The sequence below is a fragment of the Guyanagaster necrorhizus genome (genome assembly GCF_019112545.1).
Source record: "Guyanagaster necrorhizus MCA 3950 unplaced genomic scaffold BT62scaffold_14, whole genome shotgun sequence".
Classification (NCBI taxonomy): Eukaryota; Fungi; Basidiomycota; class Agaricomycetes; order Agaricales; family Physalacriaceae; genus Guyanagaster; species Guyanagaster necrorhizus.
Window position 1 is genome coordinate 1,320,546 of NW_025064893.1, and position 23,540 is coordinate 1,344,085.

Consider the following 23,540-nt stretch of genomic DNA (forward strand, 5'->3'; position numbering starts at 1 on the left):
GGTTATTGATGATCACAACTTGGCTTCAATCCTTCAACTTTGCATTTTGCCTTTCGGCCTACTTACAACGTTAATGGCTCATCTAACCAAACCGCCGAAATATGATGTCAAAGATTCTAACATCGCGCTCTTAGGCTCGGACGTATGTTACTTTGCCAAGGATTAAAGATATCTTGTAGTAACCCGCAATTATTCAGTTGGAGGAACGCGTCCGAGAGCATGCTGGTGATACAGAACCCGCATGGAAGAGTGCGGGAGCCAAGCCCGGCGTCGAAGTATGGAGGATTGAACAATTCCAGATCATCCCCAGAGAAGTCAACGGTGAATTCTATGATGGAGATTCATACATCGTGTTGCACGTAAGTAAGTAGTCGGAGTGGCCGTTAGAAGTATTGACATTCCCTTTATCCCGGAATCCAGACTTACAAAAAGAACCTCGATTCCGAAACTTTGTCGTATGATCTTCACTTTTGGCTTGGGGAGGAAACATCTCAGGATGAGGCTGGCACAGCGGCGTACAAGACCGTCGAACTGGATGACCGTAAGTTCATTCAGTAAGAAAATAATACTTCGGAATTGACGTTGGTAGATCTATATGGTGTACCCGTTCAATATCGAGAAGTCCAAGGGTACGAGTCATCCCGTTTTCTCTCATACTTTCGCCATTTCGTTTGTCTACACGGGGGAATAGAAAGTGGCTTCCGACATATCGTTGATCCGCCTTCCCTCGACGTGCGAATTTTATACCACATATCTTTCACTACCAAGAACAATCTGGTTATTCGCCAAGTCCCCGCGCGATCATCTAGTTTGATTCAAGGCGACGTGTATGTTCTGGACATGGGGACGAAGGTGTGGCAGTTCAATACCAAGGACAGCGCCGGGAAAGAAAAGTTCAGAGCAGCTGAATTTGTAAGGAATATAGTTGACAAGAGAGATGGACAGCCCGAGCTTACGGTATACGGTATCTGACTTCTCTTACTATGCGTGTAGGGAGTACTGAGAGGGCGCTGTAGATGAGGGCGGCTCGGGTGCTGGTATATTCCTGAACGAATTCGGAGAAGGAACAACACTTCGGCAACCTGGTCCTAGCAGCGGTGGCCCTCGAGCATTATTCAGGTTATCAGACGCGTCCGGTTCCGTCACATTCGAAGGCGTTGAACCACCTACATCTGCGTCACTATCTTCGTCAGACGCTTTTCTGCTAGATGATTCTTACGGTTTTCATCATCCAGCGGTCTATGTTTGGATTGGCAAGTCTGCGTCGCTAACTGAACGCAAGCTAGCTCCTCAGTACGCGCAGAGATATCTTCACCAAAGACGTTCATCTGCAGCTCATGTGTCCATTGTTAAGATGGGGGAGGAAGAGGAAAGCGACATGTTTCTTCAAGCTGTAAGGGCTTGAACTTACGTCCCTTACTTTTCGACCGATTACCAAATACAATGCTTGCTCAATGCTGACTCTCAAACTCTGTGCCCAGAAAAGTTCATCTTCCTGACGTACTTACTAAAATACATGAATTTTCGACAAAACAAGACAAACAAACAAAGGAGAGGATAAACAGAAAGATCATGCTACCCTTCTTCACAGTGGAAACGAGTCAAATGGCGGCCAAGATCGCGAGTTCCGTAGAATTAAGAGTATCATGATTTCGAGCACTGAGATCTCTCAGGTCCCTCAAACCCCGGTCTGCATGAGAAGGGATAGGAGTGTTGTTCGACGAGCACACAATTCAGACATTGTTCATGTCGTCGACACGGAAACCGAACATAAGAAGTCGGAAACATTATTGTCTTCTGCATCCACTGGCAGGCACTTGTCAGTCAACCAAGAGAGATGATGAGCAAAGATACAACACTATGGTAAAAGGAGGTCGTAGGATAGATGCCGGGTACCGAATACTGTCATCAACACCTCAATCATGAATAAAAGCTGCCAAAGATGTCTAGGTTTAAGTGAAAGAGAATGTGGTGGTTTTCCTCTGTATTCCTTGTGAAGCTACTGACAGATCGAAGTAACAGCCTTAGTAAAGATTAATGCAGCTGAGTTATTTCTTCATAAAGTACTTTGCTGGTGGTCAGTAAGGCTTTTGCACAACAACAATCATGATGTCATGGCCCAATCGAGTGTGATGGCAGTGCAGAGTCTAGATTGTAACATAGCCACAGGCTATTAATAGGAGATCCATGATCAAATGTGCCTGATGATAGCATGCTGAGGTGGGTAATAAGAGGGGATACTGGTAGAATAGCTCATTTTTCTTGGTTCAAGTTATAACAGATTTCAGAAAAGCCCATCCAAGGGACAGAGGCAAAAAATCATGCTTTGAATCTGCAAATTCTGAGTGTACAGAGCCAGAAGGCTCATCACCAGATCTTTCACCTCAAACATCTTACTGAAGAACTGGACATCCTTGTCAATGGTTCAAAACTTGAGAAGATACCATAGTTGTAGATATGGCATCACAATAATGATATGTCCTTCCTGGTCTGGGATGGAGAATGTGTGCAGGATGTATGCAATGATTTTTGATAGTCTGAGGACTTTTCTTCACTTGTAAAGAAGGTCCCAATGACTAGCTCAAATGGATTTTCCTGCTGTCTAATGATCTTCATTGCAACTGAGCATCTGCTTGATATTTCCTTTGCTGAATTGTCAGCTAGAAATTTAGGAACTGATTTGTCCCCTCCTTCATGTGCACATGGTGGCCAGCAGTCCATCAGGTTTGTAAAGAATCAAAAGGCCAAAATCAATGAAGTAGTATTTCGGAGGTCATTCAGTCATGCGCCGCACGACTGGAGAAGTCATATTTCAGATCCCTTTCATGGGGATGGAAACTGTCTGGTCCATGCATCTGGGCAGCATCTACCATGATGTTCGTGAATCCTACATCACTAAAGCAACATCCTGATGAGATGGAAAGGAAGTCTACAAAAGATACTCAGAAGTGAGCAACATTGTTAATATTGTGCATGAATTGGAGTCCCTACAAAGCACATTATGACTCCAGTGCATGAGATTCAGACTGAATAATTCATCTCAAGCAACTCTGCAGTGGCGCCTTTGCGTTTAGTAACATTGTCCGGACCCATTTAAATAGTCTTCAAGTTCTGCAACAGCTTGGGTGTTGACTAGATGGTAGTGAGATTTAAGGTGTGTATTTACCTGTTTCCTTACGTCCGGCGTGTCTGTGATGATACCGTGCCATGTACCAATGATGACATGACATGAGATGGTACTAAACAATAGTGTTTCTGACAAAGAGCATGCAGTATCTGTCTGGCACGTGTCCGGCCCTTCTCGAGAATCTTCGGCCTTAACTATCGTACGCGCATTGACTCAGGACTATGATCTGAAAGGAATACTTGCTTGACTAGTATTCTCATGGTATTGTACCAGTATATGCATTAGCCCAACACCCGAATACCATTCTATTTAGTAACTCTTTAGCTTGACTGATTCGTTGAGTCGACGTCGACGTTCTAAAGAAAGAATCTCGTTTAAGCTTCACCAAACACTTGGGACGAGGGCCAAATATTCACTTTTCCATAGAATTGAAAGACGGTACAACTGTAGTACATTGACTTTGATGACTTTGACTGCTCACAGCTTTCATAATTCATACACGACACGCCCACCGACCCAAGGATAGGGATAATTACGCTGATACCAATTCCTAACGGATCGACGCGATGCTATTCTTGGGATGGTAGCGTACGAACCGCCCAACTGAAACTTTTAATTTCGTTATCCCCGGGAAAAAAAAATCAAATGCACGTACCACAACCTGATGAGCTCCGTCAAAGAAATCCATAGAGTACCTATCGGAATGGATCAGTAGAATTCTCCGCGTGTATGAGCCGTACACACCCCGGGTAGAGAGCAGACGGAACAAATCCGTCGTATTTTTCAAATAGAGTTGAGGTCCATTCCCAAACGCCGCCATTGCTGCCCCGACCACCATCTCTTTCCCCTCCAGTAGTAGCCCTGCCGGAATTTTCAGTCGATGAGCAGTTGCGTGTGAAGAGGAAGCAACCTACGGGATGGGATGCCAATTCCGGAAACCGACATTCGCGCCGCCTTCGTAGCCTGCCTCAAATTTATCGTAAAATAGACGAAGTTCAGGCTCAGTGGGTAAGCGGCCGCCTTTGACAAGAGCGTATCTCGACAGGTCCTTGTACGACGCAATCACAGGCCAGCTGTATGCCACGTTCATCGGAACGGGACCATACAACGTGCGAACCTGGTACCGTGGAGGTCAGTACGATTCAGAGATGTAGAACGCCTTGACCACCAAGGACACACCTGCATAGCCCCAGCGACTTGCACCCAACTGGCGGGCACCTGAACGTCCTTTCCATGTCCTGACATGTAAAATTCATAAAACTCGCCGTTGGTTACGGGCCGCCATTCGATCCGGAACTCGTTAACGTGTACTTGCCGTTTCGGGTGTTCGTTATCCCAGCCGTACTCATGGGTCGCTACATCACTCGCTTGAGCATCTTCTGCTTCCACATCATCGTGACCTAGGGTAACCGTAGCAGGGCCAAGCGTGATGGTAGGGGAGGAGGGCTTGGACTCGGCAGCCCATTTCTCTGACAGAGACTCCCAGTCAGGCGCTGCAAAGCCGGGAGGAGGGAGCGTGCCAGTTCCGGCACGCTGCAATAGCATATAGAGTAGTGTCTCTGCATGTAAGGCTTCATGTTCATAAGTCATGAACAAGACCCGTCCCATTTTTCTGGTTAAAACTTGCTTGCCCGCTTCGACATCTTGGTACAGACTCAACAACCTTGCCCTGACACGATCCTGGAAGAGAAGTATGGAGTTCAGGGTGGGCCAATCCTTGTCTTCGGTAGGAACTTGCGAATGAGGCTGAACAAGCAAAAATCAACTTTCAAAAACTTGGTAAATGAAAAATGAACATACATGGCATACAGACGGATCATCAACGATGGGATCAATTCCGCGCTACAGGCAGTTAGTTGTAAAGAATCGTCAAAAGTAGCGACTCCATTACCTCAAATATGTACTGTGAAATTACATTAGTTGTTGACCGGTGACTTGTAAAAATGCAGGCGTACCTTGAAACCATCAGGCTCAGTATGGGGCTCCTCTAGGAGCCTAGATAGATGGATATCAAGAAAAGTGGGTATATGCCCCAGGTAGAATAAACAGATGTGTCGCAAGTCAATTGGCTTTTGATATAGCATAGAAGGAGGGATCATTTTGCGCGTAATAACATCCCATGACTGCCATAGATATTGCCAATCCTGGGGAGACGGTACACCAAAAGGAGTTGAACATTGCTTCCTGCCGATGGAAGTTGCCTCAGAGCCAGGAGAACTCAACAAGGGGAATATGAATGAAGGTCGTTCCAAAAGCCATAGGGAGTACCGTAAAGGACTGTCGGACCACCGTTGGATGGGGCGGAGATTACTTTCAATGAACAATGTATAGGCATCCCGGTCAGAAAACTAGGAAACGATAAGCGTTAGGCAATATGATAAAAAAAACTAGCACGAGACCTTGAACGACTCTTCGATCTTGACTAATTCATCTTTCAAAAAGAGGAATTCTGCGGTAGTCGCGGGATCGGATACAGTGTGTTCAACTGTACATTTAAAAAACGCCTCGTGTCGACCTATGAATAGATAAGTGACTGTGATGGAAGCAATTGAAGAAGGAAGAAACGCACGTTCCGATTCGTTGTAATTCTAATTGTCGGGGGTGTAAATGATTACAAATGACAGAGAGAATGGCTTACATTCACGTAGGACCACTTTCCGTGATCAAACATGTGCTCATTTCCTAACACCTTTCCCGCTCTTCGCAAACCATTCATGATGAATTTCCTGGTATAGCCCATCCGGTCATTATACGCCTCTTCGATAACTTGCTTGGAATTGTCATGATCCAGACCCAGGAGAAGCGTATCTCCTGAACCGGGACGCAACGGAAGAGATCGCAGAAAGTCCGTGCCCGCACGACGCGAAAAGTTTCCCAAGGACGAACCAAGAAACAGCAAATGCAAGGGCGGCTGAGTGTCATCGGGTGTAGAGGGCGGGGAGTCTGAGTGCATATAGTCCGTTGCGGATGAATCATAGGAAACAGACGAGTTGGGTGAAATGTCTCTGGCGTCAAGCTTCAAGTCTGGAGAGAAACGGCTGTCCATAACGGAAGTATGGGAAGGGAAGGACCTCAGCCCGCCAGCCTCGACATATTTAAGACCATTATCATATGTGCCCCACATGCCTTTGGTCTCCACTTTCCCTTGAAGAAGCATCCCTACATCGGACTCGGCAATTTCTCCAAGTGTACGCTCCAATTCACGCTCTTCGAGATCCAGAGCATAGTACGTGATGGGTGGACGGCTAGCCGGTGGACATCCGTCTTGGACCAATTTGGCGAGTCCTCGCAGAATATGAGACGTTTTACGCAATGCACTAAAAGCCAAGAAGCATGAGCCCAGTATTCAATAGCCCGGAAGGGGCAAGCGTGTTCAAGCCATCAGCAGATGACTGAGCAACAATGTCAAAACGCGACCGCCTGATTCAGAGTACTCACCCAGACCCGAGCTCGAGGACGGCTTCGTCAGGTCGGATGTCACCACCGCCACCGCCATGCATGATACGGACAATATCATCCGCCTTGGTCTTCAGGATCTCCTCCTCGGCGGCAAAGAGGTAGTACTCGGGAACTTTGGTGGTAATGTCGTCGTAGAGTCTCAACCCACGTTCGTCGTACAGGAGCAGGGTAGGCAGCTGCTTTTGCCCTGCAGGTCGGTCAAGGCCATCGACGACGGCCTGCCGAATGGCCTGTACATTGGCGGCCTGACTGTGGACATTGACGATCTTGCTAGATGGCATAATAGGGAATGAAGAAATAGGTAAAACAGTGTGAGCTTTATATAAAGAGAGACCAAGCACGGGATGCTCGCCTTCAAACCGATGCACGTCGATCATTTTATGCAGCCGTTGCCAGCGAATGACATCACTGAGTCTAAAAGTCGGCTGTGTATTTGACTTAGGGGGGAGCCGTCTGCCAGAGAGAATTAAGAATGGATGCCCCGGCGAAACCCTGCCAGAGTATCCGAAGGGACCGCAACTAGAGGGCGGAAGCGACGTCATGGCACCGCGCCCAGGGAGAAAGCGCGGATGCGGGCGGTTTCGGTCCTGCTTTGTAAGTGTGCTTTATAAAACAAAAGTGCGAGAGCACCAGCTGATACTACAAACGCCAGCAACTGTAGTACACGTAACGTTCTGGCCGAGAAACAATCCTGCCGCAGCAATGTTCGTTCGCAGAAATCAGCAAGGTGCCTCATGCCAAAAAAAAAAAATAAGTCCCAAGAAATTCTGTACTACCACTTTCCAGCAAGATGTCCGATGGCCCAAACAAATCCCCCACCACCAACAGGCAACAGAAGAACCCACACACCCATATCCCAAATAATACGCTTCCGTATCTGACGTCGTTGAAGAGAACGCTCCTTCCGCTGCAGAAGTTCATCATGTGATGACGGCGAGCCCTCTCCGCTGCCGTGTCGAGTGCCAGGTGTTGAGGGCATAATGATTGACAAAGGCTGTTTGAAATAATGGATAACGATATGCAAGAATGCTAAATGGACAAGTTATAGCTCAGGGCCAAGTGCGGCTTGAGAATAGACATACCTGGCAATATATATGTGCTACAGAGACAACACGCCAGGAGTACATCGCTTACGACAGCGAACATTGTCGTCGGAACCAGCGACAGAAGTGTGGTGAGTGTGAATATGGCAAGTTTAGACAATGGCACGTTGGTTGACTGCCTGATGCGTTCTGGAATGGGAACAGACGGCGAAGTGACGAGTATCGAAGGGACGCCAAGTAACAGCGTCAACCCGTTCAAGCATATGATGTACGGGTCCAGGGAGTACTCCGACTGTTCCTCCTACAAGTGCATGTCAGTGCGTGAAGACCGGATAGAACAAGCTGACTTCTCACAATCCGCAGCTGGCCCGAAGGCGAGGCAAAAATCATCAGCGGGAATGTCAGGAGAATGGCTATGGCTGCAGAGATAAGTGAAAGAGGCATAAATGAATGTGATATCGGTCTATGAGTTGTCGTGATGGAAGGTATGCCAGCTTTCAAAGAAGCATACAAAGCGAGCGTGCTTGACGACGTAAACGCAAAAGCAATCGTGGCTATACTCTTCATCAACAACCAATCTATGTAAACAGATCTACACAACTCACTGATTCCTTGCCAAAGAGAGCCCATCTTGGTCCAGCCAGAGTTCGTTTTCAGTGTCCCCTTAAAATGCGCGATGGTGACTAGTGAGAGCCAAAGCATGTAGGTGAGAACGGAACATCCGGTGCAGTAAACAATTCGCTTGGAGGCAAGAGACTGAGCGAGGCAGAACGGCAGAACAACAACCGCGATACCAATGCACAAGACGGGTTCGGGAGAAAATGGCAGGCCGGACGGAAGTAAAGGGAGCAGACCCTCAGCAGAATCTGTAGCGCATATCGTGAACACAACGTCCTTGATAAGACTGGTAGAAACGTACCACGTATATACAAAGCAGCAAGGAAAATTCGAAGCGCACCGGTGCCTCCCCGTACCGTACTTCGCAAAACACTGCGGAGCCGTTCCTTCCCTCTGCCCCGTCCCCTCGCAAACGAATCCAAAACAATATCCTCAACGCAGCCCTTCCGAGTATACCGAGTGAGCATATACCATATCCTCCTTGTGAACGCAGCCAAAACTGCGAACAAAAAAATTGCCGGGAGACCCAATTTCAGGGGAAGCTCTGTGCACGGCAAAAGCGTCGCTCCGAGCTTCAAAAACGGTGAAAGTAAGTACAGTAGCACCACAGAAGGTCCCAGTGGCTGGACGAAGGGCCTGCCGATTTCGAAGGGGGCATCTGTGTCGTCGTCGTCGTTGTCGTCGTCGTCGTAACGGAAGTTGTCGTCGTCGTCATGGACGAGGATGAGCGCTGAGGAGGAGTCAAGGGAGGCAAGGACGGGAGAGGACGAGCCCGACGAGCTGATGGATAGATGCCGAATTGACATCGCCCAAGTGCATGTGGTGAACGGAGAGTAAAGAATGAGGTGCTGCGCAGTTTGTGCCGTTTCCTTATATGTAAAGGTGAGAACCTTGAGAAGGTAGCTCTATTATTAGCGATGGATTCCTCGCTAACTCGCTAGAGGGATTCATGGCCCTGACGGATATGAGGGACGGTTTTCTGAGGATAAAATTCTTGATTCTCTTGCTTTCAACAAAATTTGTTTGTTGTTCAACCAAGTCATCAAGCTATTTTCAGCAAATGATCATGATTACTACTTTACACATTCCTTTGGTAAACAAGGCCTGCGTCAAGATTAGCTGCTACGAGCATGATACCGTCCTCACTTCCACCACGACAGGTCCGCCCTATTGATCTATCCGTGTCTTGGTGTCCATTCACCGCGTCTGTCCCAAATAATGCCTGACCAGAACCCTCCCGCCAGCCGCCCATAAGCACATCCCGTCCCGGTTCTCCTCCGTCACCTGCATCGCAACTATCGGCTCTGTCCTCAAATTCCCAAGACCAGGCATATGAAAAGAGGCATCACCGGTACGCAAAGACCATCCTCGGATCTGCCCGTCCCCGCCAGCAGCATACAAAAAGTCTTCGTAAGGATCTATAGCGATACCCTACACCACCATCAGACGCTCATCAGCCGAACCCAGCTTATCGTACTTACCAGTGTCCTGCTGAGGGTGTTCACATGTCCACGGAACTCCATGATTGGTTCTGTCGCTGTTGGGTAGCGAAGATCAAGGGCGCAGAGCTGTAGGTAATTGTTGTCATAGAGAGAAAAGTCACTGGGGTGCTGGACGTACTGTTCCATCCATGTGACTCGCCAGCATCTTCTTGTCGTGGAAACAACTGAGATGCACGACAGAACTTGGAACCCGTCCTTCGAAGATTTTATGGCCGTGAGCCTTCCTTCCAGTGGTTCGTTTGTCAAATCTCAGGATCGAGCCGCTCCGAGTCCCGGTGTATATCAGATTCTTACACGTATGAGACTGTGGCGCACAAAATTGAAACAGAAATCACTTACGTCCTTTTGCTCAATCGCGAAAACATCGCTATCATTCGTATGAAGATGCTCTATGGGTGACGACACTTCTATATCACGCAGCAGAACCGCTCTTTTGTTGGCACCGAGGACAAGGGTGCGATCTCGGAGGTGACTTGTCCAAATGTCGTGCACAGGGTTCAGCGTGAGGAGGGTAGTGCGCCTAGGTACAACCATAATATTATGTTTAGAGTTTTAGAGTTGTTCGTAATACATATAACGTACATGGGCATCCTCAGGTTTTGCACGGCTATTTTTGAGGATGCACCGATGCAAGTAGCACTTGACCGATGAGCCGGGTGTTGGCGATCACGATGAAAAGGTGCTCACATGCAAAATTCTCCAGAGGAGCATATCGAAGATATCTATGAGCAGTCAACAAGAGGCTTAAGCGACATGGATTCGGTTTGTATCACCTCGGAAGAAGGATGCAAGTTGAACTGGGGAGCCCATTCAAGGTCATAGAGATCACGGCTGTAGAGAAATCCTCTATCGTCGCCTAAAAACCGACGAGGCTGGCCATTAAGATTCGTGGACTAGCAGAGATATTTTAGACGGCCAAGCCAAAAAAGCGACCGGGCGTCTTACACAAAAGGCGGTGATTTTACCAACCACAGGCGGCTGGGAGGAAATTATACGCGAAGAGGAAGCAATATTCGATGATAATAGTTGGCTAGCAGCTGCATAAGATATATTAAGAGACGGAATTTTCTGAATACTGACTGTTGTATGCGACTGCTCTCTGCATAAGACGAAGTTCTGCGTAAGGCATCAGTGAGGTCCCATTGAGAAACCTTTCGGTTTCGCGATGTGAAACTTGAAGTTTGTGAAGCAGCTGCAGAAGTATTGATAGGCGCTTTAGGGTGGGTGTCTATACGCGGTTTGGATGAGTTTGGAAAATATCGTTTCCTGTCCTCGTCCCAATAGAAGCCGTTCAGTTCAAGAGGCATCTGATTACGTCATTCTGCCAACTCGGAGAAGTACTTTGACGAGTGAATCACTACTTTAAAAAAAAAATCAGTACGCTAGACTAGACGCGGGGTTGCACAAGGGCTTAAATAAATTTGGCGTGATGTTGTCGTGATTGGTTGATGATGATCAGTTTCAGTTTCATTGCCAGGTTACTTCGATCATGGGACAGCGACATTGTATGGGCGCGTCTCCTTGGATTGTATTCAAGTATTGGCGTGCAACAATTGAAAAAGTGACTAGGATCACACGCTGGTGAATGGCGTGGCAGACAGACCATGTGGGACGCGTCTAAAAAGTTGTCAAAAAGGCTAATCAAAGACTGGTGTATCTGTTGTGCCGGGGCGCGTAGCAATAGTTTTCGGGGCCGGCTGTTTTCCGAAATCATTATGTAGAAGAAAACAATAGTAAACTGAAAGAACCTCGGTAGATACGAAGATATTCAAAGCACGCACCCTCGATCTTACATGGATACGAAATGAATTCAATTAAGCTGCATACCAGGCGCAGAACAGACGTCCTTACCGAAAGGAATGTTGGTAACCCAAGGCATTGCATCATCGCTGAGGAGATATACATCAAAGATGAGCACCGCTCTCGAGGGATCTGTACCTTTATCTTGGACCGAGGTCAAATGTCAGAAGAATGAGACGAACCGAGCTGGCGCGCCGGATGTCTAATGACAAATACAAATGGGGAGGTTACTGCGTCGCGGCGTTGCCTGACAGTGAAGCAACCAATTATGTAGGCAATTTCTGTGGCAACGTCTTAATGGAACCATGTAGATGTAAAATTCTTCCTCCTCTTACAACGACCAACGACCAACGACCTCTCCAAAAAGTGCACAGCAGGGGCTAAATCCTCTGCCAGTGGCCCAAAAAAATCAATCACGAGGGAGGACTAGATTTATTTCACATCAGATTCACTCTGTTCTCAAACCAAACCGGCTATCCGCCTTTTTTTTCCTGCATTCATTCCGCAATACTTGACATGGATACCGCCTTTCTCTTCCATCCACCATTTGGTGAGCCCGACGTTGTGCCTGCGCCACACAAGCCCGTGCTTGCCTGCATTGCCATCGCGGGACCCGTACTGGAGAAAGAGAGGCTGCACGTGTACTTTTCATTCGAACCGGTGAGTACTTGTTGCCCTTTACAGGATTTACGTAGCGTGCCTGGAGTAGCATACGGCAGCAGGATGAAATCATATATGTGTGTTTGATACATGCGATTCCTGGTCTCCCCGTAATCTTTCGCGCGACATGTACTGACCGCCACACAGACGTGCCATTCGTTGCATTCGTATCCTCGCATATCTACCACGTGTCTCTATCCCAATACCATGACCAAGAAACGTCGCTCGTTACAGTCTATCCTACTCCCTTCCTTCCACCCAGCCCCTCCTTCGTCTCGCTCTGCTACCCCGACCGCTTCTTCGTCCGATAGCTACCTCTATCCAGCCAGCTCTCTTGACATCTCTCACTACGCGACTTTTCCCCGTCGTAATTCAAATTCTCCGCTCTCGGACCTGCTCGACGACGACCCTTTTGCCAATCTCTCCTCCCCACTCCGCCAGGCACCTCTTCGTGTCGCACCCCCCAAGTCTTCAGACGCTAATCCTCGCTCCCCGCTCTCGCCAAAGTCCAGTGAGCCTTCCTTCGCCATCCAGCCATCTATCACTAGGGCTTTGTCATCTGGAATCATACACGCTCGCCCGGCCCATCAGAAACCGGCTTTTGCCCCCCGTCCTTCACTTCCATCCTTGCACACGCTCGCCAAAATCAACTTTGTGATATCCAAAAAGGTGTTGCCGTCTCACATAGTCCCGCTTTAACCTAACTTACTCCGTCTTTCTTTCAGGTCCGTAGAGGAAGGGTGGGCGCAACGTTGCCGTTTGAGCCGTGGGATGATCATCCTGATTCTCAGTCATCCGGATCGACTACCCCTTCTCAAGAATCTGTTTCCAAACTATCTACTCCTACATTGACTACTGTCGAAAGCTATTTCCCTCAAAATCAAATCACAGAGTCTCCTCTTACTACTTCTCCTACCCAAATTTCCGATGACGCCAATGCAGACTTTGTCGATTTCTCAGACGAAGACGACTGCGAGCTCTTTGCCGCGTCTCCCGACGACGAGGATATCGACCTGGGCTTTGACCATACAGGCTTGGCTTATCTAGAACCCCCGAATGACGATCTTCTTACTCAACCCGCTCTCGAGCGCACCCTGTCCTCCAGCCTCTCACAGAGCTCCCATTCGCGTTCCACTTCATCTACATCATCCACCTCTTCTCTAGGCGAAGTCTACCCCGAGTCCCGTTTCCGCGATCTCTCGCCTGATGGGAGCCATAGCGATATATGTTTCCCAAGCTCTTCTTCTACTGAGAGCGAGGGCGATGTCCTTCACTCTCCCCCCGACGATTTCATCACTGATGCTTATTCCTGGGAATGCTCCTTAACTCCACACCCATCAATGTATATAAGCGACCCTGACGTAATTATGTTTGAGCCGGGCACATCCGTCGATACGATCACACACCACGACCACCGATCTACTATCATGCAGCGTGACTACGATTGGGCTCATGAAATGGTAGATGGCGATGACTGGGATCACAGAGGACGCGAATCAACGCGCCATAATGATTTCTCTAACTGGACGCCAAGCGGTAACGGAAACGGCGGAGACCATGATGAAAAGGGTCGCGGCTATGGAAATTATAATGGGGGTTGGGGCGGCTCGGGGGACGACGGCCGAGGAGGCGATAGGAGGGGGATGCGGTCATCGTTCTCGACACCATCATCCTCAGATGCTTCCTCCGAGGGTGAAGATGATTCTGAAGGCGAGTATGGCCAGTCATCAAAGATTACGCAGTCCAGGGATTCGGATGACGATGTTCCACTTGCTCAGCGAATTCCTACTGCCCTCAAAGCTCAAAGGACACTGAGACTCAAGACAAAGGAGGAACGGGACCAGCGACGGAGGGACCGTGCTGCACGCAGAGCTCGCCAAGAGACGCTTCGTCCAGCAGGCGCAGCAGCTCCTGCCCCTCAGCTGATGTCAAGCTCACAGGAAGCCGCGTTGCATGCTTCTAGATCGATTCGGCGGCCTCGCACACAGACCGTGTCAGGGCCTTCACATCGCATGCCCTTTGCCGTAGAGGACCTCACGCAGCGCCTGCAACATGTGCAGGCTGCGGATTTACGTAGCGAGCCTGTCGATCCGGTAAGGAGTGCGTCACCTCCCAAGGTGAGGGCGCTCCGCCCCATGCGCTCGTTCCACCAGCCGGAGCGGAGGCGGTTCGACGATCATACGTCGGTGCCTTTGCCCGGGCCGCTTACCAGGACCACGACGCGGACGCGTGACGACACGCATCTAGCAGTTCAATCCCGACGCGCGGTTAGCGAGATGCCTGCCGACATGGAGCACAAGCTCGGCCGCTCGATGACGCGCAGTCGGCCGAGGGTGCATGAAGACGCGCAGCGCGCCTATAGCGAGATGCCGCCCGATGCCGAGATGAAGCTCGCTCGTGCGCGGAGCCGAGTGCGGAGCCCTAGTCGGAACCATAACGAGAATGCGGTTCCGCCTCTGCCTAGGCATTCTGAGGATCGCAAGTTGACCAAGGGCGGAGGGCGGGCGTCGTCGGAGCAGCAGAGAGCGACGACCTCGGTGCCGGTCCCTGTCGTCAAGGGTGTCGTGACGCAGCAGCGTATCTTCATTGGCGATAGACAGAGTTACAATATGGTTGAGATTGGTGCGTCGACGAACGCGGGAGATGTGGTTGATATGGTGGAAGCACAGGGTTCGTTGAAGGGCTGGGTTGGTACTGGGGGTTGGATGCTTTGGGAGGTTGCCCAGGATTTTGGAATGGGTGCGCTGATCTAATAGTGACGGACATGGTGCTTCTGCTAATCGATACTGTTAGAGCGCCCTATACGAAGCTTTGAGCTTCTCGCCGATGTCGAAACTTCGTGGAACAAGGATAAGATGGTAAACATCTTTGTGCTCAAACTGACGCCTTTGGCTTCCTTGCTTCGTCGTACGGTAGGTCATGCCGTTACTCCAGCGAATACCTCTCTAATAATACTGTTAGGCTATTCCCTCAGTTTCCCCTCTTCATTCCGGCTATGTGGAATGGGAAATCAAACGCGGCAAATGGAACAAACGTTGGTTGTCACTCCGTGAGCATGGTTTGTGGCTATCTAAACGCGACAATGTAAGTGGGTATTTCTGAAGATGGGCGAAGCTTCTGAACCGTTATCGATAGGGCAAAGACGAGATGTTCCTTTGTTCCCTATCCAATTTCGACGCCTATTTCGTCACCCGCCTACACAAAGCGCCTAAAGCTTTCGTCTTCGCTCTGAAATCAACAGAAAATATATCCCTCTTTGAGAACACTGCAGACTATTTGCATATCTTTTCTTGTAACAAGAATGATGGGGATAGGTGGATGGAGAGGGTCCTTCTTGCTCGTGTGAGTTACCTATGGTTGTCAGCTGATCATAGGCCTGATCTTCCTTTTTTGTGTAGTCCTATGTCCTGCATCAGGAACGTAATGTCCTGTTTAACCCAAAGACTACCACTGGGCTGTCCCGGGCTGGGACACGGAAAGGAACAGGTCGTCCTGTCCAGCAGCCGCTTGTGAATGTTGGTTCCACGGATTTGTTTGAACCTGGTTCGCTGCTACGCAAGTAACAGTCAGGGTATGATCATGACAAGTACGACATTGACACGCCTACTATTCATGCTGCCGCCTATGTGTTGTAGACTTTGTATCCTTACTGTCATTCGTTTTTCTCTTTTCGACATCTATGGTAAGCATTAGGTTTTTGTTGTTATAACAATAGAGAAAAAAAGTGAATAATACATGCTATGCTCTGAGAATACTGGTTGAGTCATTCAGACATTGCAAAGTTCCAATGTTTAATGTCAAATCCTGCGTAACGCTAGAAAATAGGTAAGGGTTATAACAAGCATTCGGAATATAAGTAGAAATAGGAAGTAAATACACTACTCATCAACAGAGATACCTGCTCTGATTTCAGCAATACTTGTCGCCTAATAAAACAAATCTAAAACACTAGTCCCGTTCAAACGAACTTAAGTCCCTCCTCTTACTCTTCCATGTACTAACACTTATACAGTTTATGCAAAAACGTCGTCCAGCCATCGCTCGTAATCATATTCTGGTTCCCCCGCCTCGTTCTGTACACCGGGCATGACTTCCTTCAAATAGTCCACGGATGATGCCGGAAGGTGGGCGATGCGCAAGTCCAATTCTGTTACGAAAAGCTGCACATACGATGAGGATGAGTTTTCGGCCGAGGGAGATTAGGCAAACCTTGTCGGAAGCAATGCCGCGGAAAGCCTCACGCAATTGCTCAGGAGACGTTTGATCTTCAGTTATATCCACCTAGAAAAGTAAATTAATTAAAGTCGGTTGACACTAACAAAAAAAAAAGCAGCATCATTCACCAAAAGATTAATGAAGGCCTCGAAGCTCACAGCCCCGTAATCTTGCACCACTTGGTCATATATGTAATTCATATCCTCGTCCTGCACCCAACTTTAGCTATGATGAATATCGGCAGGCATCGCACTTACAGAATACACAATGCCTAGACTCGCCAAGGCCGCCGTCATTTCTGACTGATTGAGAGTATTCGACTCGTCCTTGTCGAAGTACCTAAACGTGCTTTCAAACTGCTCTAGCTGGGCGGGCGTGAGATTGGTCATGTTTCGTGAAACGATCTGATAAGGCGACCTCGGTAAGTGAGCTATTAGAGTCCACGTCAATGAGTCGTACCTGGTTATCGATGAAAGCAATCTTTTTGGCAATACTTTGCACAACAAGCTCTAGCTCAAACTCTAGATCCTGACAAGTGAACACCGTATAGTCGTTTTCTTCGACATTGGCAGCCGCGCACTCAGCTTCAGCCGAAGCGACGTCAGCTAGGGTCTCCGAGAGGGCTGGTATTCGAGTTTGAATATGCTGCATTTCTTGTTGTTGTGCCTAAAAGAGGGTTCACCAATATTGTATGAGCAAAATGCGAACTGGATATACTTCAAGAGGGCCATCAACAGCAGCTAGCTCTGACGATATAAGATGCAAACGACGCTCAAAATCATTCGCAACATCTGCAAACTGTTTTCGCAGCCTTTCCTTGATCCTGAACCAGAGAGAAATAAATGGAGATTACATGCTTTGAGAACCACATACTGTCGTATCTGGGCATTGATGGACCGGGAGCGTTGCGCCTCTGAAGCCAACAAAGTTTTCCACGCCTCGTCTAGATCTGAGAGAGCGAGACCCTTGGGAGGAACGTACTCCCGTAGTCCATATGTCTTCAGTTTGGTCTGAACATTGCCAAACAAGGTCGCTATATCCTGTTTCTCAGTTACCCACGTCCGCTTGGTGGTTTGTTTGTAAGTGCTGAAGTCGGCAGAGTGACTCTTCGCGTCTATATAAGTACCTGAAAACATACTTGCGGACCATTTCGCTTGGATTTCCGAAAGGGCACGAAGAAGCTTCCACAGTTTCGTAAGAGCTACGGCAATAAAAGAGAATGTTTACCTACCAACTTGACGCGGCGCTCATAATCGTTACGTGACAACCATACAGATTGCATCAGTTCGGCAAATTTGTCAACTCGTCGAGACACAGTTTCCGCTTGGTCTACAATCATAGTAATAAGCGCAGGATGAGGTAGAGTAGGATGCTGACAGACCCATCGATGAAAAAGCATGAAAGAAACTTGCGATATAAGTCATGACACTCCGTTCATCAGGATGGTTCGAGTCGCATAAATCTTCCACTTCGAGAAGTTGCTGGCCAGTAACTTAGTAACAATCGAAATCTGGCGAGAACTGCATACCGGAATATTCAGGTGGTCAGCAGCAACTTGGAAAGCTAATCTTGTATTAGCATGCCTGTCATTCTAAAGCGTTGGCGTCAGCCGTCCACGGAATGCAGAAAGTAGAAAAGCATAACCAACTTTATCGAGCTTATCATAATCCAACAGGTCCGGTCGATGACAGTGAATCAAAGCACACCTTGCGGACACAATTAGGATACTGAATGAGATGCGACGTTTATATACGAACAGGGCCAGGCCGTCGGACCAACTGAGTGAAAAATCTTGTACGTTGACTTCCTTGTAAGGTTCCGTCTTTCGTTGACACCAGAGTAGGAGACCCTCTTTTGCAGAAAGACCTTCTTCACTATAGCAGAGTATTAGACAAGAGACTGCAGGAAAAAGTAGCGATAACACGCACCTAATATCCGCAATCGTGAATCGTAAAATAAGAGTCCATATCATCCCCAGTATGAGTTTCAGGTTCCCATCGATAATATCTGGATACCGACATGAGCTAGCTCCCGCCAAGGGAACATTCTGGCGTACCCTCCGGCCCAATATTTGTAAGTTTAACACCTCTTGAAGTGATGAACTCCAGAGCCTTATTAACATTTTCAGCCTTTTGTATCCGCATTCGGGGAGCCTTATTGTATCGACCAAGAGACACGTCGCCTGAGATGTCGCGGACAGAAATGTGATAAGGACTTCATGAATACTTGCAGGACGCACCCATGATTTCCTGTTCCCATCCTCGAACCATTCGTTACGGAGAATCCACAATCAAGCACACACCATGAGCTGGATGAGCCGAACGCCATCAGACAGATCCTTTACCAAGGATGACATGGGCGGATAACCATTAAGCTCGAGCTTCGTATTGAGCCTACATAAACGGTGAAAGGCAGGGAGAGAAGGAATATTGTGCCACTGACCATTTGCAGAACGTTCGCTCCTGTACATCGCGCGACCTCGCCTCCAAGGATTCCATTACACAGAAATCAGTAGCAATTATTTGGGCGTAAAGTATTCGAACGAAAATTGAGATCCTAAGCAAAGGTGGGAGAAAGAGGCAGAAGACGAAATGCGTCCAAATGCGTCACGCGTCAAGACTTTTTTCAAAGTCCGTCGCGCGGCGCGTTTCTTGACTCTGGACCACCATCACACCGGTGTACAATGACAACCCAGTTCGACAGGATTTTCCATGGCACGTCGCAGGAGATTGGCAGTACGTTTGACCTCATACGATGTGACAATGTCGTTGATAAAATTCTCAGAATTTCGCGTCGCAGCGACTGGCATGGCCTGGAAAGGTGTAGAGTCTGAAGGCGTTACTGCGATGCAAGCCCCAGAAATCAAGTGGGCCCAGTGGTTGCGCGTCGCTCGCAATTTTCAACTCCGAGTTGGCTTAGCTGGCCACAAAAAAGAGACCTTCGATGGCTTCATGCGAGAGGTGATACATTCGTTGTGTTTGTCTGATATACCCTTGTGCTGATGCGTTGTCAGGATCACGATAAGGTTGAGGCACTCATGCGAAAACATTTCAACATCACGCTGGAGACCAAGGAAGTGTCGTTGAGAGGCTGGAACTGGGGCGTGACAGACTTCCAAGGTACGCTACCAATCTAGTCTGTATTTTGTCTGACATTGATACCATCACACAGGCAATGAGCTTGCATTCATGGTTGCAGACAGAACGGCGTTTATGCTGAATCTGCAGCAAGTTAACAACTCCAATATCGCTGCTCGCACCGAGGTCGCACTTGAATTCACTCCGGGAATCTCAAAGTCTAAGCATGCAGACGAGTTGACCGAAATCCGATTTTTTGTTCCTGGCACTCAGCCCAAGGTGAAAGGGTCTGAGAACGGGTCCCAAAAGTCGGACGATGAAGATGATGCTGAAGAGCAGAGCGCTGCTCAGGTCTTCCACGACTTGGTGAAGGAGAAGGCAGAGATCGGTGCACCCTCCGCCGACATCATTCTCAGCTTCGATGAAGTGCTTGTGCTCACTCCTCGAGGTCGATATGACGTCGACATGTACTCTGGGTTCTTGCGACTGCGTGGTAAGACCTACGACTATAAGATCGTCTACTCCAGTATATCACGTCTCTTTCTCCTACCCAAGGATGACCAGCACGTTCTCTTCATATTGGGTCTCAATGACCCCATCCGCCAAGGACAGACGCGATATCCGTATCTTGTCATGCAGTTCACTCGCGAGGAGGAGATCACGGCTGAATTGAACATGTCAGAGGAAGACATCGAAAAATATGACCGGCTGAAGAAGAGCTATGAAGATCCTACATTCGAGGTCGTGTCAAGTCTGTTCCGTGCGCTATCCGGGAAAAAGATAATTGGTGCTGGGAGTTTCCAGAGGTGAGAATTACCCTCACTGCTTCTGTGACTCTCATCTTTATCTTTCATAGTCGTGATGGTCACCCTGGCATCAAAGCTAATCTCAAAGCCACACAAGGAGACCTTTTCTTGCTCGAAAAATACATCTTCTTTGTTTCCAAGCAACCGACGCTTATTGAACTATCTGAAATTCATCAAGTATTTTTCTCTCGAGTCGCCACAGCTGCGCGGACATTTGACCTTCGGATCGTCACGAAAAACGGTCCTGAATACACGTTTACATCTATAAACAAGGAAGAACAAGAGAGCACGCAGGCCTACCTCAAAGACAAGAGGATTAAAATCAAGAGTGAACAAGTGCCAGACGCGGAGTTGTTATTGTCTGCCGCTGTGGGTGATGATGACGATGATGACGAATCTATGCGTAGTATCGACTCGGACAATGATGGGCCTAAAAAGGTGCCAAGGAATCGTGATGACGATGACGATAGCGAGTCTGATGGTGAATGACCTGTCTTTTTAAATCCCTTAACATCGCTAATCCTTATGCCAGAATCTTTCGAAGCTTCGTCCTCCGATTCGGGCTCTCCGACAGAGAGTGACTCGTCTGAGGGTGGGGCCGCTACCGCCTCTGACGCTAGCGGAGATCGTGACTTCAAGAAGAAAAAGACGAAAAAGAAAGTCAAAGACATAGATGGCGCTCCCAAAAAGAAGGCAAAAGGAGCCGAGAGTGATGTTGAGGATGATAACGAGGTCGGAGAGAAGGAGACATCCAAGCCGAAGAAGAAGAAAGCCGACAATGCCATGGATGTTGACGGAGACAAACCGAAACCGAAACCAAAGTCCAAGCCCAAGGCTGATGGTGACGGGGACGGCGATGCTATGGATGTTGACGAAAAGCCCAGACCCAAACCGAAGCCTAAGAAAAAGGAAGGAGAGGCTTCGGAGCCGCCGAAGAAAAAGCAGAAAACGTCGTCCAACTGATCTAATATAGTCGTATTTCATTCTGCAGGCTCTGTTAAATTATATCTTTCTCTCTATTGTACACTAACGGACACATAATAACGTCCCTTGACTTGAGGACAGTTGTCGAAAGATGGATAAATATCTGCTAGAATCAATCTTCTGGAGCATCCTCAGTCATTTTTAGACTGGTCATTGATCCTGGTGATCAAAGAAAGGCTGCCACGCTCACGAAAATACTGTCCATGATATAACAAGTAGTCTCCTGCTATACTATGAAGATGGCGTAGAAGGTAGGTATGTAATGTTCGTCGTCGATGCTCCTCGACAGAAACGCAACAACGACCTATCTACGAAGCACTGACCTTATTTGGGAAATGCCAGTGGAAGAAAGGTTCAGGCTCAAACTAGTTTGCGCCCGTAACATACGGAACTTTGATCTCCTCGTGCCTCTGCAGTCCCTCTGTTCATTGATTAGATTCACTGGCAAGAGCGTCTCTTAGATTCTAACTGTTACTAAGAACTTGAAATTGAGTATCAACACCCGTGTCTACGTCGTACGAAACAAGGGCCCCTAAGGCATCTCGCGTCTCGAATTCTCGTTAGTACGGATCACTACCTAGCCTTTATGTAAATCAACCGAAACAAGGCCTTCTAATAAATCGATCAAAATTACTACTCAGGCGGCTCTGTCCAGACATATACTCGGATCATTTTGCCTATTAGCACTGGACATGACTAAAATACAAAGCCCTTACCTTCCCGTCTTTCACGGATTCTGACTTGGATTGTCTAGAAATATTGTCGAAACATGTTACGGACGTCGAACTTTGGAACTGCAGTCCATCAAATGGTACCCGTGGTTCAGCACCTGAGTGTACAAAAGGACTCAAAATGTAGGATTGGGACAGCAGCCTCAGCAGCACCCACTCTGTTCTCGCATACACATTTCCCACTCACAATTGTGAACCTTTTTTACTTCTTGATCTGTATGCCACATCTTACCTGGCCATAGATACAATTCAAGCCTGCTAACTTGGTCAGCGTGGCCTTCTTGGCTTCTTCTGTTGCAGCTATCTGTCCCGGTTACAAGTACGCTCAGCAGCACGACCATCTACACACGGTACTGACCTCCTATGCACAGCTATGGAATCATAGACCTCGGGTATGACGTCGGCACTGGAAAGGAGGGCTGTAAGTGAACTTAAAATCCCCCTTCTGTGCGGCAATTGATGCGAAATTCCTAGACGCCGTGGTGGATGATTCTTGTAACCAGGTGGCTGGAGCCATTACTACCAATGTCTGCGACGAACCACTGTTCTCCTGCTCGCCGGCGCCTATCACGATTACAGGCCTCCATTATGGTGGTCAAAAGTGTGTACAGTTCTTGAGATCGTCCTTCGACTTACTCATTCCGCTTGGTATAGCTATGCTTGCAGAGGCGACGTTAACTCAGGATCTTGCAACGGTGCTGCCGTCCAAGTTTGTGTAAGTTCTCTGTCTTGTCACTTTGCGAAAGCTTTGAAAGTTAATGAATGTTACAGTGCCGAAATGATGGAAACTGATGCCCTTTGACAAACATCCATCTTCGCTAGTAGCTTTCGACAATAGATGTCCTATTTCTGCATATATACAGGTTTACCATTTGACTGGTGAATGGATGATCATTGAAATTTTAAAAGCTTTGAGGAGAACAAAACAATGCAGCGAGAAGGGGGAAAGCTCGTATGGCAGCGAGACTCGAGCCGGTCTCACGGTTGATGACAACCGGTCGACTAGAGGTTTTCGGGAAAGGAAAAGAGAAGGTCGCGATATCATTTATTATCATAATGATAATTACCACAGAGTTAACGTGGCTTTTGGCAAAATTCACACTGCATGAGACGTATAGCAAAACGGTTCCAGGATGAAAATTTTCAGTATGTATGAACTGCCGGCTCTGTTTCCCTCCATGGGAAGAAAAACGCGACGAAAGTCAAGCACTAAGACATCCGGTATCTCTGTACGCACTGCTTTGGCACAGACTAGCCGTATAATAAGAGGGCAAGAGTCTGCAATTTGACATGAGTGCGATGAAAAAAAGTTGAACGGCCATCTCCGGCGGTTTTGAATGGGCTCCACGTGGCTTGATCTCGGCATCGGCCCGGGTGCTCATTGCGTTTTCCCAATACTATTGACTATGGTTCAGACGAGCAAAACAAGTGGACCATCTCAGCTGACTACGACGAGAAGAAGGGCATTCATACGCCCGCTGGTCGTCCAGGAAAGGAAGAAGATATGGCACAAGCAGC

The 23,540-nt window shown here is 48.1% G+C and overlaps 8 protein-coding genes across 8 annotated transcripts; 4 read left to right on the forward strand and 4 right to left on the reverse strand.

Moving 5' to 3' along the window:
* The first annotated feature begins 15 nt into the window (after window positions 1-15).
* BT62DRAFT_932965 (actin depolymerizing protein) lies at window positions 16-1,534 on the forward strand. The gene is made up of 5 exons (XM_043186459.1): window positions 16-142; window positions 198-359; window positions 421-541; window positions 590-964; window positions 1,017-1,534. The coding sequence occupies exons 1-5, from the start codon at window positions 74-76 to the stop codon at window positions 1,403-1,405; spliced, it is 1,116 nt and encodes a 371-aa protein (XP_043039301.1). The 5' UTR covers window positions 16-73; the 3' UTR covers window positions 1,406-1,534.
* A 1,995-nt stretch (window positions 1,535-3,529) lies between these two features.
* BT62DRAFT_932967 (DUF323 domain-containing protein) lies at window positions 3,530-6,916 on the reverse strand. Its single transcript, XM_043186460.1, has 12 exons — window positions 6,566-6,916; window positions 5,766-6,444; window positions 5,697-5,715; window positions 5,527-5,642; window positions 5,083-5,475; window positions 5,019-5,030; window positions 4,928-4,969; window positions 4,307-4,873; window positions 4,042-4,244; window positions 3,872-3,988; window positions 3,783-3,822; window positions 3,530-3,730 (listed from the first exon to the last, which is right to left on the reverse strand). Exons 1-12 carry the CDS (start codon window positions 6,865-6,867, stop codon window positions 3,614-3,616), a joined length of 2,607 nt encoding a protein of 868 aa, XP_043039302.1. The 5' UTR covers window positions 6,868-6,916; the 3' UTR covers window positions 3,530-3,613.
* A 442-nt stretch (window positions 6,917-7,358) lies between these two features.
* BT62DRAFT_896521 (uncharacterized protein) lies at window positions 7,359-9,053 on the reverse strand (the record flags this gene model as incomplete). The annotated part of the gene is made up of 5 exons (XM_043183265.1): window positions 7,359-7,615; window positions 7,669-7,927; window positions 7,984-8,183; window positions 8,235-8,495; window positions 8,549-9,053. 5 exons carry the CDS (start codon window positions 9,051-9,053, stop codon window positions 7,359-7,361), a joined length of 1,482 nt encoding a protein of 493 aa, XP_043039303.1.
* A 711-nt stretch (window positions 9,054-9,764) lies between these two features.
* Window positions 9,765-11,223, reverse strand: BT62DRAFT_180896 (uncharacterized protein). The gene is made up of 7 exons (XM_043179951.1): window positions 10,830-11,223; window positions 10,695-10,779; window positions 10,523-10,642; window positions 10,437-10,471; window positions 10,332-10,388; window positions 9,868-10,269; window positions 9,765-9,815 (listed from the first exon to the last, which is right to left on the reverse strand). Exons 1-6 carry the CDS (start codon window positions 11,054-11,056, stop codon window positions 10,032-10,034), a joined length of 762 nt encoding a protein of 253 aa, XP_043039304.1. The 5' UTR covers window positions 11,057-11,223; the 3' UTR covers window positions 9,765-9,815; window positions 9,868-10,031.
* A 3,370-nt stretch (window positions 11,224-14,593) lies between these two features.
* Window positions 14,594-15,772, forward strand: BT62DRAFT_896413 (uncharacterized protein; the record flags this gene model as incomplete). Its single annotated transcript, XM_043183257.1, has 5 exons — window positions 14,594-14,948; window positions 15,003-15,121; window positions 15,171-15,293; window positions 15,345-15,551; window positions 15,608-15,772. 5 exons carry the CDS (start codon window positions 14,594-14,596, stop codon window positions 15,770-15,772), a joined length of 969 nt encoding a protein of 322 aa, XP_043039305.1.
* A 205-nt stretch (window positions 15,773-15,977) lies between these two features.
* On the reverse strand, window positions 15,978-19,007 carry BT62DRAFT_994731 (uncharacterized protein). Its single transcript, XM_043190479.1, has 17 exons — window positions 18,867-19,007; window positions 18,727-18,817; window positions 18,664-18,673; window positions 18,481-18,606; window positions 18,353-18,431; window positions 18,182-18,298; window positions 18,073-18,130; window positions 17,953-18,015; window positions 17,806-17,905; window positions 17,656-17,753; window positions 17,298-17,605; window positions 17,142-17,247; window positions 16,884-17,090; window positions 16,682-16,828; window positions 16,553-16,633; window positions 16,419-16,490; window positions 15,978-16,369 (listed from the first exon to the last, which is right to left on the reverse strand). The coding sequence occupies exons 1-17, from the start codon at window positions 18,920-18,922 to the stop codon at window positions 16,223-16,225; spliced, it is 1,866 nt and encodes a 621-aa protein (XP_043039306.1). The 5' UTR covers window positions 18,923-19,007; the 3' UTR covers window positions 15,978-16,222.
* A 344-nt stretch (window positions 19,008-19,351) lies between these two features.
* BT62DRAFT_932972 (SSrecog-domain-containing protein) lies at window positions 19,352-21,385 on the forward strand. Its single transcript, XM_043186461.1, has 5 exons — window positions 19,352-19,384; window positions 19,438-19,543; window positions 19,596-20,307; window positions 20,358-20,788; window positions 20,840-21,385. Exons 1-5 carry the CDS (start codon window positions 19,376-19,378, stop codon window positions 21,268-21,270), a joined length of 1,689 nt encoding a protein of 562 aa, XP_043039307.1. The 5' UTR covers window positions 19,352-19,375; the 3' UTR covers window positions 21,271-21,385.
* Window positions 21,386-21,882: 497 nt separating this feature from the next.
* Window positions 21,883-22,994, forward strand: BT62DRAFT_932973 (uncharacterized protein). Its single transcript, XM_043186462.1, has 6 exons — window positions 21,883-22,213; window positions 22,265-22,341; window positions 22,394-22,443; window positions 22,497-22,623; window positions 22,677-22,737; window positions 22,794-22,994. Exons 1-6 carry the CDS (start codon window positions 22,061-22,063, stop codon window positions 22,812-22,814), a joined length of 489 nt encoding a protein of 162 aa, XP_043039308.1. The 5' UTR covers window positions 21,883-22,060; the 3' UTR covers window positions 22,815-22,994.
* The last annotated feature ends 546 nt before the right edge of the window (window positions 22,995-23,540 follow it).